Source organism: Terrapene carolina, unplaced genomic scaffold, assembly GCF_002925995.2.
Source record: "Terrapene carolina triunguis isolate 2854851 unplaced genomic scaffold, T_m_triunguis-2.0 Scaffold66, whole genome shotgun sequence".
NCBI lineage: Eukaryota > Metazoa > Chordata > Testudines > Emydidae > Terrapene > Terrapene triunguis.
Genome location: NW_020664417.1, coordinates 33,780,073 through 33,797,128, shown reverse-complemented (window position 1 = coordinate 33,797,128; position 17,056 = coordinate 33,780,073). Strand labels below are relative to the sequence as shown.

At 38.1% G+C, this 17,056-nt stretch overlaps 1 protein-coding gene across 6 annotated transcripts in view; it reads right to left on the bottom strand.

The window, feature by feature from the left end:
- Positions 1-3,922: 3,922 nt before the first annotated feature.
- Positions 3,923-17,056, bottom strand: part of CLCN3 (chloride voltage-gated channel 3) — an 80,740-nt gene continuing 67,606 nt past the window's right edge. For 4 of the 6 annotated variants that reach the window (XM_026647885.2, XM_024194840.1, XM_024194866.1 and 1 more), the window contains exons 10-13: positions 13,973-14,371; positions 10,298-10,514; positions 6,541-6,616; positions 3,923-4,792 (exon numbers count right to left, since the gene is read on the bottom strand). In XM_026647885.2, coding sequence (XP_026503670.1) covers positions 4,634-4,792; positions 6,541-6,616; positions 10,298-10,514; positions 13,973-14,371 — 851 coding nt within the window. In that variant the 3' untranslated portion in view covers positions 3,923-4,633. The remainder of the gene's footprint in view (positions 4,793-6,540; positions 6,617-10,297; positions 10,515-13,972; positions 14,372-17,056) is intronic. The other 2 variants (XM_026647886.2, XM_024194873.1) reach the window with 1 other exon arrangement.

Sequence of the window (17,056 nt, the reverse complement as noted above, 5' to 3'; positions counted from 1 at the left end):
AATTGGACTGGGTAACCCTACAGAGACACAGGTATCAATCCAGCAATCAGAGCCACTTCTGTGGATCCTCACTTCATTGACTATGCAGATGCACAAATGTGATTAGAATTAACTTTTGCCTCATCTGCTAAACCTCATCTGCTTATATGGTAGGGTTCCACTATTGTAAATAAGCTGAAACCTTTTAAAAAGGAACACAAATACAAGAATAATGATGTTTGAATCTACAGTATTTGGCAATGGCAACAGAGAAAGCACAAGTTTACCAGTAAAGTCTATTTCAAATACACTGCTGGGGTTAATGCTAAAGCCACACTACAACTTTAGTTAAGAAGTAGCCCCCGTTTGCCAAAACCTATTATAAAATTCTCTAATTAGTTAAGTTGTGACTAAAATAAGTTTGTACTCTTACCTGTGTCAAACCAATGCAGCTATGAGGGAGTGAGAAGGATCCTAGAGCAGCTTGCACATCATTGATAGAATCTGTAATTAGAAAATTACTTAGTACTATGGTAATGTGCTAGTCAGCAAAAGCAGCTCAACTTTCAGATTGCAAGATGAGTTTTGTGCACTAGGAAATGTAACTGTTTCTTTCCTAAAAGTGAGAATTTTATATGGAAATCACTAAGAGTGAACATGGAACATCAAATTTTTTATGGTCACTTGTCAACATATAAATATACATCTTAAATATTCATGTGTATGCAAGTGTTCATGGGCTTCTGCATGGGGTCAGAATTGTTCATTTTGTGCACACACAGATGATGTAAGACAGGCAGACTTTGGCTGACTTTTCAGAAAGGTACATTTCAGGCTCCAATTCTGAAAAAGATTTACTCAGATGCTTAACTTTACATACTGTTCAGTGGGACTACACAGTGTGTAAAGTTAAACATGTGCTTAAGTCTTTGCGGGAGTGGGCCTTAATATACATTTTCCTATTTTCTTTATGGTAAAGTTAATTAATAGCCCTAAATGTTTGTTGTACAATAAAGTATATTGACAAAAGCTTTGCCCTCAAGAGGAATAAGAAACATCTATAAAGTTGAACCAATAAATTAAAATTGAAAATTGAAGAGAAGTAATAGTTGGTTAGCATGGCTGAATAGCAGATGCCCCAGTTTCTGCCACATGATGAATACTGTAATTAACGTAGTTTAAAAGTGAAGTATTGAAGCTGCAGTTATTTAAATACAGAATGTGGCTTTAAGCCATCAGTTAAAATTAGATGGTTGCATAGTAAAGCAACAATCAGGAACCAAAACATTCTACCACTTAAAAGCAGAAATTACTTTTTAAAAAATGAAAATTTCAAAGAAAATCCATTAGTGTTTAATTGTTTGCTAGCTGAATCATAAGCAATTGCAAAAGTGCAACAAGCTCAGATGAACTGTGCTGCTGAAATCTTATTTTTGTGGCCTTTTTGTTTACAAATTAGTTGATGTTTGTCTATAGGTAAAATTGCTTGCTGCTAATTTTCCTTTGGTGCAGAGGTAGACTCCCTACATAGTCACATAAATTTCAGAGGGGAAAAGCAATGTGAATAATATTTGCTAGCACATGAATTAAAAGTCAAACAAAAAAATGGTCATACAGAAATTTTTAATATGTTTGATTGAATCATCACAGTAATCCGTTTTTACTGTAATGATATGCAACTCTACCACACTATTATAAATAAAAACATTAAGATCAATATTAAATACAGCTCTAAGCAACATCACAGATTAACAAACTATGCATTCTTCATGAACCAGTAACTGAACAGTTTAAAAACAAAAAGATGCTGACACCCTCACCCCATCTACCACATCTGCTCAAATTAGTAACTGTAATAAGGCGCTGGAAATTTTACATTAGAAAACAAACCATTTTGTTGAACAGCACAGGCACACTTAGTCAATATCAGAATTTCTAATGTAGGATGACTAGATAAGTGTCATATCAATGAAGAAAGCATAGCAGGTAAGAACAGTGAACAGAGGTGCATGAGATCAGCACAATACAAATGTTGCACTTGGATCTACAGTTAAAACAAAAAGACAGCAGGGGCATGAATTGTATTGTTTCACTTCATGCAGTGTGAAAGCAGAACTAGGTCTGAATTTATACAATACACACACTGGTGTGTCTTATCGTAAAGTTAGCAGCAGGAGTGGGAGTGGGGTTTCAAAGTGATTAAAAAATTTGGGTTTTTTTTTTTTTTTAAATAAAAGCATGTTATGTTTATATCTTTCAACTACAAGATAGACCAACAAGTTTTAGCTGGATGATGAAAGGCAGCATCACAGGCAACCTCCTGAACTGCCTTCTACAGGCAAGCCAAATCCTGCGCTCAGATCAGTTGAAATCAGGACTAGCCAGAGAAAACTAGTACACTGTTTCAGACTCATGTAATGGTTCAACAGCTGTAATACAGCATAATTTGACCCATTACATATTTGCTTCAATTAGAAAATTAAAGTTAGTTAGTTGCAAAACTGCCGTTTCAATAGTAGCTTGGTTCCCTGCTTTAGTTCCAAACCAACTTTTAAAAAGGGGCTGACCATAGTGAGCACACAATAGGCACTGCAGAAAAGTAGTATGTTTTCTACTGGGACCAGAGGTCAGAGACAGCAGAATTCAAACATTCATTACAGTTTTATAATCAGTCCTGATTCAGAGAAGCACATAAACACATGCATTACTTTTAAGCATGCTACTAGTCCTATAGACTTCAGTGGGATTACTTATGCTAAAATTAAGCACTTATTTAGTGCTTTTCTGAATCAGTGCCCTCAAGACAACAAGTGCTAAAAGTAGCTAAGTTTGATAGACATTTTTTTAACCTGTTATTTCGTAGTTTTAGGGGAATATTAACATTAGGAGGTCATTGTCCCTAATTTCAAGTTATAAATGTAATGAACATACCAAAACATGAATTTAATCTACCCATCAGATTTTAACTGCCCCATCACTACTTTATAGTTTTCCTTTTGGGGACAATACTTTCTTGGGATATTGCCTTTTCTTTGTGTGTGGTATTTTTTTTTAAACCTGATAGATAAACATGTTCAGCTAAGGATTAAGATAGGTTTTCTCAAAAGAAAAAAAAATGTTCTGAATCTGTCAGCCTGCTAAAGTGTGTGTTGCTGCTGGAGTTTAAAACCCACTCAACATTTCAAGTAAGTTTTTGTTTTGTTTTCTAAAAAGCTACATTTCAGCTGATGTTTCAGCCAGTACATTTCTAGATTCTTAAACAAGAGTCAGTCACAACAGCCCTAATAATTAATTCTATTATTGTTAAAACCCTGCAGTGTTTAAAAAGAGTATTTGTAGTTTTATTCTGTTTTGTAATAATAAACAAATGGACACCTCAAGGTTATGGCAGTGAAAGGGAGGCTTGAAAATGCTATTATGCGTGTGTTAGGATCATGAAGAAGTCATTACTTTTTTTAAATCCTTCATCAAGTTGTAAACTTCTTCCCAACCCTCCATTATGTGTAGAGGATTTTGAATTACTCTATAAAAATCAATGGAAAGGTAGAATTAGTTACGTAAGATATTAACTGATTTGTCTTTAATATATTTTAATCCATAAAAATATAAATAAAGAATGGTAAAATTTCAAGAAAAAATATACATTTAGTGCAAGTTATGAATTACATTTCTTTCTTCAGTGTCAGCAGTGGAACATCTTTGTGTGGAAAAAAACCTAAAGATGATTGATTTTAATTTAATGTAAAAAATATGTCCAGTGTTTCCGCATGCAATTACCATCAGATGGTACAGAATTGTTCCTGTTCTTAGTTATCAGAGTAGCAGTACTTTTTCCTTATTCTGCACAACGTTGGTATATGTCAGTATTTTCAATAATACAAAAATTGCATAAGACCAGGTCACATTATTGATATATTCTGCAGCAAAAAAATTTCCTAGAAACTCGAGTTTCATCTATTTTTAATTTTTCTGAAATCGCAGCACCTAAGATTGCAAAATTTACACATGCTTCATACAAGGTATTACCTGTTCATTCTGCTTTTGCTGAAGCAGATCCATACTGCCCCAAGCATTTCATGATGTACAAACTACGTTTAATGGCACAAAACAACTCCCTTCTTGTGATCAAACCTTGGTAAGTCACAGTACATCTCAATATGAGAAACTACTGCTTCCGAAGGGCACACCAATTTTAAAGAGGCTTTGTTACGGCTCAGGAGAGAGAGAGGGAGAGAGAGAGAGAGAAATAAAAGCTCTTCTGGAATGTAGAAAGGTGATGTATAATAACTATATATTTCATGAGTTAACACAACAGTTTTCAATGGTAAAAAGGGCAAGACCTTGCAGTCTTCAAAAGATGGCTCAATTCAAGTGATCCCTCTGGAAACAGGGACTAACAATGCAGCTCTTCAATACTAGGCTAGGGGTTGGAGAATTCGGTCTTCTGATCCAGCTTTCGCACTGCACTATCATGGCAGATCTGTCATCATGGAACGCATCCAGTGCAGGATAGCAGAGGTTCACTCTCCCCGTGTTACAGTGAGGAAATCACTCTTCCTCCTCTCCACACTCCCCCAGACCAACTCTTGAATGCTAACAGCACTGTTATGCAAAAATCCAGCTCTCATTTCCAACCACAGAAGAATCCCTCAGGCTAAAGCGTTGTACTGTTCAACAAATGAACCTCCTCTTCAGTTTCCTCTCTCTCCTCAGCTATGGGGTTCAGTTGAACATTATTGACGCGGGGTCTTGGTTTGCCGTCTGGGCCATATGACGGAGGATATCTTTTTTTGTTATAATGCCAAGGAGGCGCCTGAAAAGGATAAATAGAAAATGGCTATTACTCTAAAAGAGAAAAGAAACAGAACTAAATCTGTAGCCAAGTCCTTTTTGTTGACAGGAATAGAGCAAATAGCCTGATTTTCTTGTTTAAATGAAAACATTTTATGAATAAAAATATCAAGTAACCATCATTTTGTTAAAAGAGAGCAGTGTGGAGGCACCAAATAGGATGGTCACTAAGCTGTAATCCATTTTTCATGATATGCAAGTAATGCAAGCAGAGTCCAAGCCCATTTATATTTAATTTTTGTTTCTACAAAATGAAATTTTGATTAACGTATGCCAACAAAAAAGTAACAAAGAACAAAGAACGAAAGAGGTATGAATAGGAAGTGATATTGATCCCATTTCAAAAAGAAAATATGCTCCAAACTAGCCACCAAAAGTCACAAATTGCTTGATGGCCAAAAACCTTGACACCAAATCAAACTTTTTAAAAAAATTAAATTTAGAGGATCTTTCCAGGCTAACATATTGGCTTAGTCTGGTATCTTCATAAGAGCACAAACAGTTGAGAGCATAATTTAAGCAAAATAATCAACAGATGTTCTGTTTTCAAGTTTAGAACCTTACAAAGTAAACTGATAAAGAAACTACCAATTTTAATAGACACATTTAATAGTTTAAATTACCAAGTTTAATAGTACACATTTTATAATTTAAATGCTGTGCTCTTATGAAAAGGTCTTAATAGTGATTAAGAATATAACTGTGTGTTATATCAAAAAGAGTGAAGCTGCCCTAAAGGATAATATCACAGGAGAAGCAGAAAGCAGAAAGAATGAGCTGCTGATCTTGTTAATCTGTTAGTACTTTTCGTTTTGTTGTTTTAAAGGAGGCATGAAATACTTGTGAAATATTAAAATAAAAGGTGAAAACAATTAACATGTTTTGCACATAAGCAGCTACATTTGGAGGGCAGGTTTAGTACAGATACAACAACTGCGGAGCAACCAACGTCCAAATTAAGATATTTTCTAAGTTATAACTAACGTTAGATCACAACATCTTAGTGTAATACTATATTTAGATTAGGAAGCCACTAGTAAAAATATTAACAAGCCATTCAGCGGCTTAGGACATAACTAGACATCTTATGAAGGGACACTGATTGCTACAGATAACAGCAGCAAGACATACAGTGCATAACAAAAATAAAGGACTGCTCTTTAGAAGCATGCAGACACATGGGGCATAGCAGAGGAAGGTCTAATGCTACACTAAGTACAAATTACATTCTGGTTTGGTTGTCAGAAAACTAAATAGATTTTTTTGGCTTGATCAACTATTTAAAGCTGCCAAGATCTGACAAAGGAATATTTTAAGTTTTAATACAAAAGCATCTTAATATGTATTAACAAAAAAGGAAAAGGAAAGAGTTTCCGAGCTCAGCCTTTTCCCATCTGGCATAATATAATCATTTCCCATCCTTTCAAGAATATCAAATCAAGTTTCTGATATTTGATCTCTCTAACTTTATTTTAATGTTGTGATTAACAGCAAATTTTTAGCTGATGTAGCAGTATGTCTGTATTAACAACTTAGTTTTTACAAATGTTTTACATTAAAATCTCCTTAATACAAATTATTGTATTTGTTGCACAGGAAGATTTTTGTTGTTCAGCTGATGTCATTGTAAGAGAACACTGAACAGTTCACAAGTTTCATGCTTCCTGACTTCTAACATGTCTAATTAGGAGATCTGATATATCTAATCACCAAGGGTTCGACGTGCTGCTTTAGTTGCTCGAGATGCTCTAATATGTTCTTCTTTGTGATGATCCCCAAGACAATCCTGAAACAGATCATGTTATGCTAATAACTGTGTGAATCAAATGAAAAAAAAACTTCCAATCATAATGAGAAAGGTTTAGAGTCGAGTAAAATGAAAAAACATGGACTGCAAGAACGCTAATAATGAAGTAGTTAAATGAAGAGTGATTTGACAATCAGTACCCTTTCACAGAAATTGTTAGTTCATTTTCTACATGGCACAAAAAATGCATCTTTAACCTTAGAGTAATATATTCAAATATGGATGTAAGTTTACCATTATCACATTCACCTGCCTGAATATCCATTCATATATCTCCCAGTTATAAAAAATATTGAAACTGAAATTTACTTTAACTTCCTTCTTTCAGCAGTTACTTCTAAGCTTGTATAAACATTGGGAGCTAAAATTTTAGCCTGTCACAGTAGATGACCAAGACTAAAATCAAACTATGGATTTTAGAAAGTCAAAGAAATAGTGCGTTTGAAGCTACCCTATGCAGTAAAATCATTCTGAGCTGTAGCCCAGGCCATAGTGGGCCTAATTCTCCACTCAAATCAATTTTTAATCAGGAGTGGCTCATTGAATCAATTCATTAGTGTAAATCAACAAGTTAAACCTACTCTCTATGCACTTCCCAATAGTCCTTAATTTACTATCACAACTATCAATTAATGCAAGCTTCCTAGTCCAAACTGTAACATGCAACAAAGAGTCCTGTGGCACCTTATAGACTAACAGACGTATTGGAGCATAAGCTTTCGTGGGTGAACCCACCCAATACATCTGTTAGTCTATAAGGTGCCACAGGACTCTCTGTTGCTTTTTACAGATCCAGACTAACACGGCTACCCCTCTGATACTGTAACATGTTATTGTTGCACAAACTTGTTTTAATAAAATGGGAGGCTGCCTTTTGAGACCATATTTGATTTACAGATTCTGTTACCAGTTTTTCTTTTGCCAAAATTTAGAGTACATTAGCCCTTTCTGTCTACCTGACAGTTTGCTACTCCCATTACCCGAAGCATCACAAACTAGGTTTAAAATTTGACCCGTAGTGAACACTGAGCTCACAAAGTAACAAGTTTACAAGCTGAAGCAAGAGGACAAAAATGGTTATTGTTACAACGCAGCTGATTAGTGAAGCATTCCACATTTTCCACTAATTTATGCTGAAAGCAACCGTTTAAAATTCATACTAGAGTTTGACTTTATTTTTGCGTGGTTAACCTTTCTTTATAATTAACGACTATACCAAAACAATTATTAGGTTCCTGTATTTGAGCTCTAAGCTGCAGTAGAAGCTACTTATAGTACTGGACAGCTCAATATAAATATTTCTCCCAGAAATTTTAGCATTGCAGATTTCTTTCCCCAAATTGGGTTCCAGGAATGTAATTAGACACGTACACTGACTTAAAATTGATAGTGAGAGAGTCCCTTGCCCTGAAGTAGAAAGGCTTTTAGGAAGCTATTTAAGTTTCAGAAAGTTCCCACTATTCTTTCAGTATATGCATGTGTTAAAGAACAAATTTGAAGCAAATGCATTTTAATCATGCTTCCAAGCTGGCATCATCTGAATAATGCAATTTAAAAATAAATAATTCATAGCAGCAGTCCATTTGCCAACAACAAAACAAAAACCCTCCACCCAAATATTTTAGTTCTCTAGTTTATCCTCCCACAGTCATTCATGCTAAACAACATGAAATTAGTAAGGAATACTCCACTTCTTAGGTGTCTACTAAATGTATACTAAAGGGAAAGCATGACAACTGTGTCAGAGATCGCTACATTTAATTATATTTCATATATTTCACACGGAAGGTACGTGAAAGCGAAGTGTAAAGTAAATGAACAGTCCCTCAGAAAGAGGAGCAGTTTATTTTAGAAAGTCGGCAATTATAACAAGCCTTTAAACAGTGCAAAAGGAAAAGTTTATTTATTTTTTTATTTATTTAGCTGGCAGATCACGATGTGATGACAAGCCCCCATAGTCCCACTCATATATACATTCTCATTCTTAAAGTTATATTTTTGAAGTATGTTTTGAAATTCAGAAAACAAAAATGGTTCTGGCTTGAACTTTTAAAACTAAGTAATAGCTACCTGGCTCCTAATATGCCAGAACCAAAGCTCTGAGGATATTTTAAACCACAGGCTTTTAATCTCCACTGTGAAACGTGCAGATATTGATGATAAATGGGCACATTTTCTCTTAAAAGTTTGAGAGCCTTTTTTTCCCCATGCATTTGCAGATCACATATCTACAGCTGAAGCATTCAGTACAATGTGAACACAAAAATACAAACCTGAAAATCTGGGCCTCCTATTGTGCCTCACAGAAGACCCAATTTGTTCTAGACAAATTCTGTCTCTTGCAAGTGCAATTGAATTAACTGTGTGTGCAGAACTGGGGGCACTGATTGAGAGACTATTTAAAAAAATGTGTCTATTAATACCTGGTATGTCAACGCTGCAATTAAAAACCCATGGCTGGCCCATGCCAGATGACTGGGGCTTGGGTTAAGGGCTATCTAATTGCAATGTAGACACTGGGGCTCAGGATGGAGCGCTGGACCCTGTGAGATGGGAAGGTTCCAGAGCTTGTGCTGCAGCCCGAGCCTGAATGTCTATACTGCAATTAAACAGCCCCTTATCCTGAGTCAGCTGGCCTGTCTAATTGCAGCCTAGACATACACTTGGGGCATGGGGAAGAGAAAAACCTATAATGAAAGTGACAGAACTCAGACCCTTGGTGGCTTATGGGTATTGCCCTTATTTGCAGTGCCAGAGGGATCAGTTCTAATCCCATGGAACTCCCTGGTCCTGGGAAATATTCCATGGCCTGTGTTACACAGGAGGTCAGACTAGATTATCATAATGCTTCCTTTTTTGGCCTTAAAATCTGAAAAAATATCCTATAACCATTTTGTATTTTCTTTAAAACAAAGCATAATGGATTTGAATTTATAGTGTTTATGGAACAGAATATAGATATTTTTACATGGATGGCAATGGAGAATTACTTTTTACTTATTGGTTCACAGTAGAAAGAGGAAGATGCTGTAGCTCATTACAAGCTTTCAGTGTAGTAAGTTAGGTATTCCCATCCCCTGCCTCACAAGGAAACCAGTGGGAATAAAAGAAAACATCCCATTATCATGCATTTTATACCTGTTACTTCAAAATAGAAAAATAAGGCCGTATAAAGGTAAAATAAACCAGTTTGATTTTTTTTTTTTACTATGCTTTTGCTCTTCGCAGCCCATTTTTGACTGGTCGCAAATGGACAATGTCAGAACAGGAGTACAGAGAAGAGGGGAGGAAGAGAGATGAAATGAGCTTTTCCCTTGAATTTGCATGCAATTTTAGTTCTTAATGGTTATTTGTCAAACTATTTACTATTTCATTCTGATAGAATTTTTTGTTTCAAAGTCGTTCCTGTTGGAACAATTGTAGTGAGTTGCAGCTTTTTAACTGGCATTTCCAGTCTCTCACCAGCAACTGAAATTGACCAGAAAAGTTCAACTTCTGGCTCAGCTACAGGCTGTCCATTGCTGAGGTCAGACTGCAACGAGGTCATTAAATGTGATAGGCCTGAATCACATAGGAATTAAATTTAAGTTGTCAGCATGTTACACTAGTCACCAGTATTACATCTGACCAAATGAACAGTGTTTCTGCTGCTGTACTCACCCATTGTGTGTTACAAGGCATTGCCTCAGACCCAGCTTGCGGAAAATATCCACCACTATCTCCATTGGTGTGTGATCTGTCACGGTGAACGGGCTCATATCAAGAATGCTTCTAAGTTTCAAAGGCCGAGGACTTTCTGCTGGAAGTGATGGAGTATGCTGGGCAAAACAGACTCTGGAACTGCCAACAATACCTTCCTGCTTCTTTCTAGCACTTTCTATAATAAAAAGAGAAAAAAATCATTCTTGGATTTAAAGGATTTAGTGCAACTTGCAAGTTCAGTGAATGGCATCAGACTCCAACTAGATTTCATCCTGTTTACTATTCTGAAGTTTTGTTTTCACAATCAGCTCTTTTCTCTCCAATACATGCACTTCACAGAGACCAGCAGAAGAGACATCAGACTATATGACTTTCAGTCATACTCTGCCTTTAATGTAATATAGTGAAGATCTCAAATATGCATGTTGGCATGCAGTGGAACAAATCTTTACCACCATTTGGGCAATATACATGCTATTTAATAACGTCTTAGGCAGTAGGCAGCCACTATCTGTGTAGTGCACAGAAACAGATGGGTTTCATAAGAGTGAGAGGACTGTCTCAATAGTGTGCACTCACATTGATGGTCCTATTGTTACCACATCCCTCCGCTGCTGAAGCCAAAGCACATTCCTATGAGGGTGCCAAGGAGACTGAATGGGGTGCTCATATGACACATGAGGAAAGTTCATTTCAGTATTCCAAGGAACAAACTATTTGTATGGAAAGTCATAAAACACCATCAACTGAGCTTCAAATCTGGAGTAGGGAGGGCACATTGAAAGTTTAGAACATTCTCCTTCCCTGTCACTCCGAGAGAACTTTTGGAAGCCTAAGGAGACTTAATATACAGTAAGTGCCATTAAAAAAAGTAAACAAATGACTTATTTCCTATTGCTTGTTTACTACACTGATATATTTGTGCCATACCATGGGAATGGTTTTTTGTTTTGTTTTTAAATAGTGGCTGCTGTATACATTGCGTGGGATTTCCCTCAGTACAATAAATAACTTTCATTTACAATAAAAGGGAGGAGGAGAAGATCTATTGTGGAAGAAGCACATGTCTGACCACTGCACGGAAGAAATTGCACTCACGTGGTAACGCTGCCAAGGTTTGTCATGTAATGTTGGGTATAACAGGGGTTTTAGAGAGCATGTCCCCTTTAAATATTTTTCCGGGGGGGGGGGGGGGGGGAGGGAAGTGCTGATTGTTCCAGAAGGAGGACGTGCTATTGGTGGGAGGGGGAGCAGGAGAGGGGAGAGCAACAGGGTGTGCGTGTCTGGCGCTCCAGACAGAAGGGCTGCAGCAAGCAGGCCCTCACAGAGGGAAGCAGCCAAGAACCTCCCGAAGCCTGGGAGGGACACAGCTGCCGATCAGGGACACCCCATGACAGGAGCAGCACTGTGCCAGGGAGGAATCGCCCGACAAGGACAAATCAGAGCTCTTCCTGTGTATGTATGGTCACTCTGGGGGGTTTGGAACAGGTGCCCGGAGGGTGGAAGGGACTTTCCCTGCATGCGCCTTCTCTTGGCCAGAGCTGCCTGCAGAGCAGACTCTATCTTGACCACGAGGGCGCTAAAGTTACCCACATTAAAACTGATCAAATGTTCTCTATTTGTTCCTATGAATCTGTGTAATTTGCTTATTTGTGCCAAATCGTCCTTCCCTTTTCAGTCTTCCCTCATTTTTGGACATAAGCTTCCCTACTCACATCATTTCCAAGAGCGGTTCTTTTGATATACAAATTTAAGACTGAATAATTTCCACTGTGTAATTTAGATGGTAAAATGAATCTTGCCTGAAAAAAATATTCTTATAAAGATAAATATCTTTGCCTGTAATCTAGTATTAGGTACTCCAAAACGTAAATGAAAGACAACAGTTTGAAATTAAACTTTCATTTACATTTTGAGGTACCTAGTCCTAGATTACCGGCATCTTGATAAGAATCAAATATATATAGAATTTGAATTCTGCCCCTTGCACAGATGAATTTCACTTAAAGTGAACAAATTGAAAAAATTGTTTAAAATAACTTATTTTCCTCTAGTCTTTCAGTTACAGGGAGTATTTGGTGTTGACTATAATAATAATAGGTACAACATTTTCAGGCATAAGTGTTATGTCTCTTTAAATGAATAATTTTGCTATGTTCCAATTTACGGCATGTACATTCAAAAATACTACACATCAAATCACTATATTTAAGCGGGTTCAAGCAGAGTGTGGTGTTCTGACATGAAACTGATTAGAAAAATCAATTACAGTATTAGACATTTACTGACAGTACACCTTGTTACTGTAAAAAAAACCCACCTGTTTGACATGGCTGTAATGCCAAAACTGGTCTAACCTTTCTAACTTTTGAATCAAACTTCATAAAACAGCCCAGGGGTTTATAGTAACGTATAAAATTTTATATTAAGTTTGAGGTCAGATTCAGGTGGCCTTAGAGGGGTGACTCAGGCAATATTTCCCAGAGAACTCTGCAGCATGAAAATGATGATAATGGGGCTGTGAGGAAGCAGAGAAACCACCAGCCAGCACAGCGGGGGTTCAAGAAAGCCTTTGGGCCCAGTTAGCCCCGCCCCACTATACCTGCAGCCAATGCCAGGCCTGGAGGGGATAAAAGAAAGAAGGCTGGCTCAGTTAGGGGCTGACTGATGAAGTGGCAGGAGCTAGCTATCTTTCTGCCTGAAGGGATGGAGGACTGGTTTCCCGGTCAAGGGAGACTGCAGTGGAAATCCCCAGTACGGGAAGTAACTGACTGAGTGAACCCCAGAGACAATTGTGGGACTTGCCCTCACCAGCTTGTGACTGCTCCACCGAAGGAGCCTGGGACCACAGCAAGGTACCATCCGGACCCTAGAGGGAATCCTGGGGGATGCAAGCCGCCCGGTAGACAGACTAGAGGGGCCACACCCCAAACTGAACAGACTGGTAGGAAGTAGCCCAGGGGAGAGGATTCTGACTCCCTGCCAGGAGGGACACCAATCCCCCTGTTCAAGGGTCCTCCCTGGGCTGGGACCTGGGGGAGAAGGTCCCCTGCCTCCCACCCCAGCCTTAAAGGCTGAGGCCATTTAGCCAGCAGGGGCTGACAGCCAGGCGATCTCACCACTAAGCCACCCAGCCACCCAAGCCCCTGTTACAGGGGTACTGAAGACACGTTCTAACAGTTTCATCTCAGGTGAGGACATGTTGGCACAAAGCCACAAAAACTATGGGAGTGGCAATAAATGACATCTTTCTTCCATCCATGGTACTATATTGCACAATTAGGTCCATTGTTTCATAATTTCTTCTGAAGCATCCAGCACTGGCCATTGCTGAAAATAGAGTATTGAACTAGATGGTTTATTGGTCTGTTCCAGTGTGGCAACTGCCATGGTTTTTATGGAAGTGTGCCCTGTTTCAGAACCTATTATTTCAAGACACCACTGTAAAAAGAAGTTCTAAGCATCCTGATCAAGGTGATGGGAGAGGAATAAACAGTCTGTGCTACATATCTGGACTATAAAACACACGAAACATTCAGGTACAAAATTAAGACATACATAATAAATTCTGTTTTAAAGTATTAATGCATTTGAGTGAGAACGTATGATCTTATAGAACTGTAAAATAATTACCTATTGCAATAGTTAAGTCTCTCCTTAAAGCAAATCCCACTAGTCTCTGAGACTCTTTTGACATTATAACAGGAAAACCATTATAGCTGGTTTCATTGATCAGGTTTTCTATATCTTCCACCGTCATGTTATCCTGTGTCAGCACTGCCAAGGGTGGATCACTTCTTCGAGGTCTCATAACGTCAGCAGCCAGTGTTGTGTGAGTGAATTCTTCTTTAGCATCCAAGAAAGGATAGCCATTCAGCCGGATGTGTGCTTCATAGATGCCTTCCCTACCAAAGGCGTCACCCACCCACTTACTGGTCATTACTGCAGCCATGAGAGGTACAATGTACTCCAGCCCACCTGTGAGCTCAAATACAATGACCACTAGGGAGACAGTCATCCTTGTCACACCACCTGCAAGAAAAAAGGAGCCTATCAACATGTTAGTACGAGAGAATATCCCAGCTAAGGAATTTCCAGATCTCCTGTCAACTGCCAAGTACTGACCTGTCAATAAAGACTTCAACAAATGATTAGTCTGTTAATAGCAACAGGTATAGCAATCAATGCATGCTAAATCTCAAGAAATAATTGAGGACATTTGACAGACCCCTGAAAAACTGAACATAGATTGTCTTAAGAAAGAAAACATATGCTTGATTTTGTCATATAAATTAACTAATAATCCAATACCTTGAAATAATCCTTATAATGATGGATTTATTTTTGCCAAGACACTTTACTGAGTTTTTTAAAGAAAATAATGAAGGAGAAGGTTAAGGAAGCCCACAAAGTTCAACATTTGGCAAAAACACTAAAACTGTTTGTAAAAAGGCAACCCATGGTAAGCAATATAAGAGCTGCACATTTAAAGGGATTACTAACTGAATTTTTTTTTTTCCAAGTGAAAACTCTAAAGAGAACCCTGAACTGACTAAAATTACCTCCTCTCTGAACAACCGGTGAAGATGCAGTAAATAGCAATTTTTCCTCTCTTGTAAATCATGAAGGTCCTGCTGGATAACAGCATCAACAGTATATACATTTATGAGAACATCTGAAATATTCCTTTCCACCTAAAAATTAACTGATAAGATTTTTGCTTCCGCAACCCTGTGGTAGTTAATATTTCTTCATTTGATAGAACGCATTCAGGAAGAACTGGAATTATATCAGATTCTTTCTACGCATACAAGTAAAGAGGTTCAAAGTAAATTTTGGATTTTTTAAAATAAGATTACGATGAGGTTGTTGTCAGCCTGTCAGTTTTGTCCCACCCTGCTCATCTGATTATTTACTGGTATGATTTCTTTTTTAAAGAAACTGTATAAATGGCTTTTCAAAATTTTAATTCAAGCCAATCTGTTCAAAGTCTGTACTTATTTTGGGTGCCCAACTCGAGATACTGTACCATCAAAGGGCCTTATTTTCAGAAGGTGGTTGATCAGCATTTTCTGAAAATGAGCTCCTTAATAGCATCTCAAGTTGGACCCTTCAAATCACTAGACCCTCTTGAAACTCTTTGCCTACCTTATTATGTATTCTCAAGAAAACATTTTAGTAACAAATACAGAAACAGCAGCAGGTACAAATCTAATACTTCTAAATAATTCCAACAGCTTTTAATTTACAAACCTGTAACTATGGGGAAAATTACATATCATTCCGAGTAAGGGCTCAGTAACATCTCAATGCCCCAAAGAAAAAGTGGACTGCAGTATTTAAAGTCTTATATTTCACAGCATATAATTAATCTATATATTAAAAGCGACTTAAACTTTGCATTTAAATCCAAATCAGACTGCAAAGAGTTACAAAAGGATCTCACAAAACTGGGTAACAAAATTCAGATGAAATTCCATGTTGATAAATGCAAAGTTATACATATGGGAAAGCATAATCCCAACTATACATACAAAATGATGAGGTCGAAGCTGTTGCCACTCAAGAAAGAGATCTTGGAGTCACTGTGGATAGTTCTCTGAAAACATCCACTCAGTGTGCAGCGGCAGTCAAAAAGAGCTAACAAAATGTTAGGAACCATTAGCAAAGGGATAGATAATAAGATAGAAAATATTATAGTGCCACTATATAAATCCATGGTATGCCCACACCTTTAATATTGCATGCAATTATAGTCACTCTATTTAAAAAAGATATATTAGAACTCAAAAAGGTAAAGACAATGGCAACAAAAATAGGGGTATGCAACAGCTTCCATATGAATAGAGATTAATAAGACTGGCACTGTTCAGCTCAGAAAACAGATGACTAAGGGAGGATATGACAGAGGTCTGTAAAATCATGAATGGTGCGGAGAAAGTGAACAGAAAAGTGTTATTTACCCCTTCAAACAACACATGAACCAGAGGTCACCCAATGAAATTAATAGTCAGCAGCAAATGCTTTTTCACACAATGCACAATCAACAGGGACATGATTCAGGTTCAGGAAGGGCTTTAATCTCGGAGACTTGCCTTGCTGAAGAGAGAGCCACAAGGAAAGCAACTTTCCCCATCAGATGTGAAAGAACAGGAGGCTAGAAGCTCAAAGGGAGGGCCAGGGAGCCTCGAGAGGACTAAGTTGAGGTCCCATTGGGGCACTGGGTCCTGTACCATTGGAAAAAGTCTTTCAAGGCCCTTAAGAAACCTGATTTTGATTTCATGCGAGAATACTGACCTGCCCTGGATGCGGGGATAGAAGGCCGAAATGGCTGCCAGGCACACCTTGATCGAGGAGAAGGCCAGGCCTTGATGTTTTAAGTGAAGCAAGTAGTCCAGAATGCAGAGAAGACTGGGTCAGGGAGTTCGTCCTTGTCCCTGTAGAACCTCCAGGTGCCAGGCACCTCTGCCACTACCCGGGGTGGTTGGTGGGTCCCTAAGATTGCTGGATAGCCTAGGCGGCGATGGAGGTGTCTGGCTGAGCTCTGGAGACATGCTGCCCCACGCGCCTATGCTCCTCTCTGGACTTTCCCTTCCCAGTATAAGATGTCGGGGAGCACCCTCTCCTGGTGTGCTTTCTCTGCTTTTTAGCAGATACTGGAGACAGGACCGGCGTCGGGGGCCAGTGCTAGAGGCGCACTTTGCACCATTGCCATGG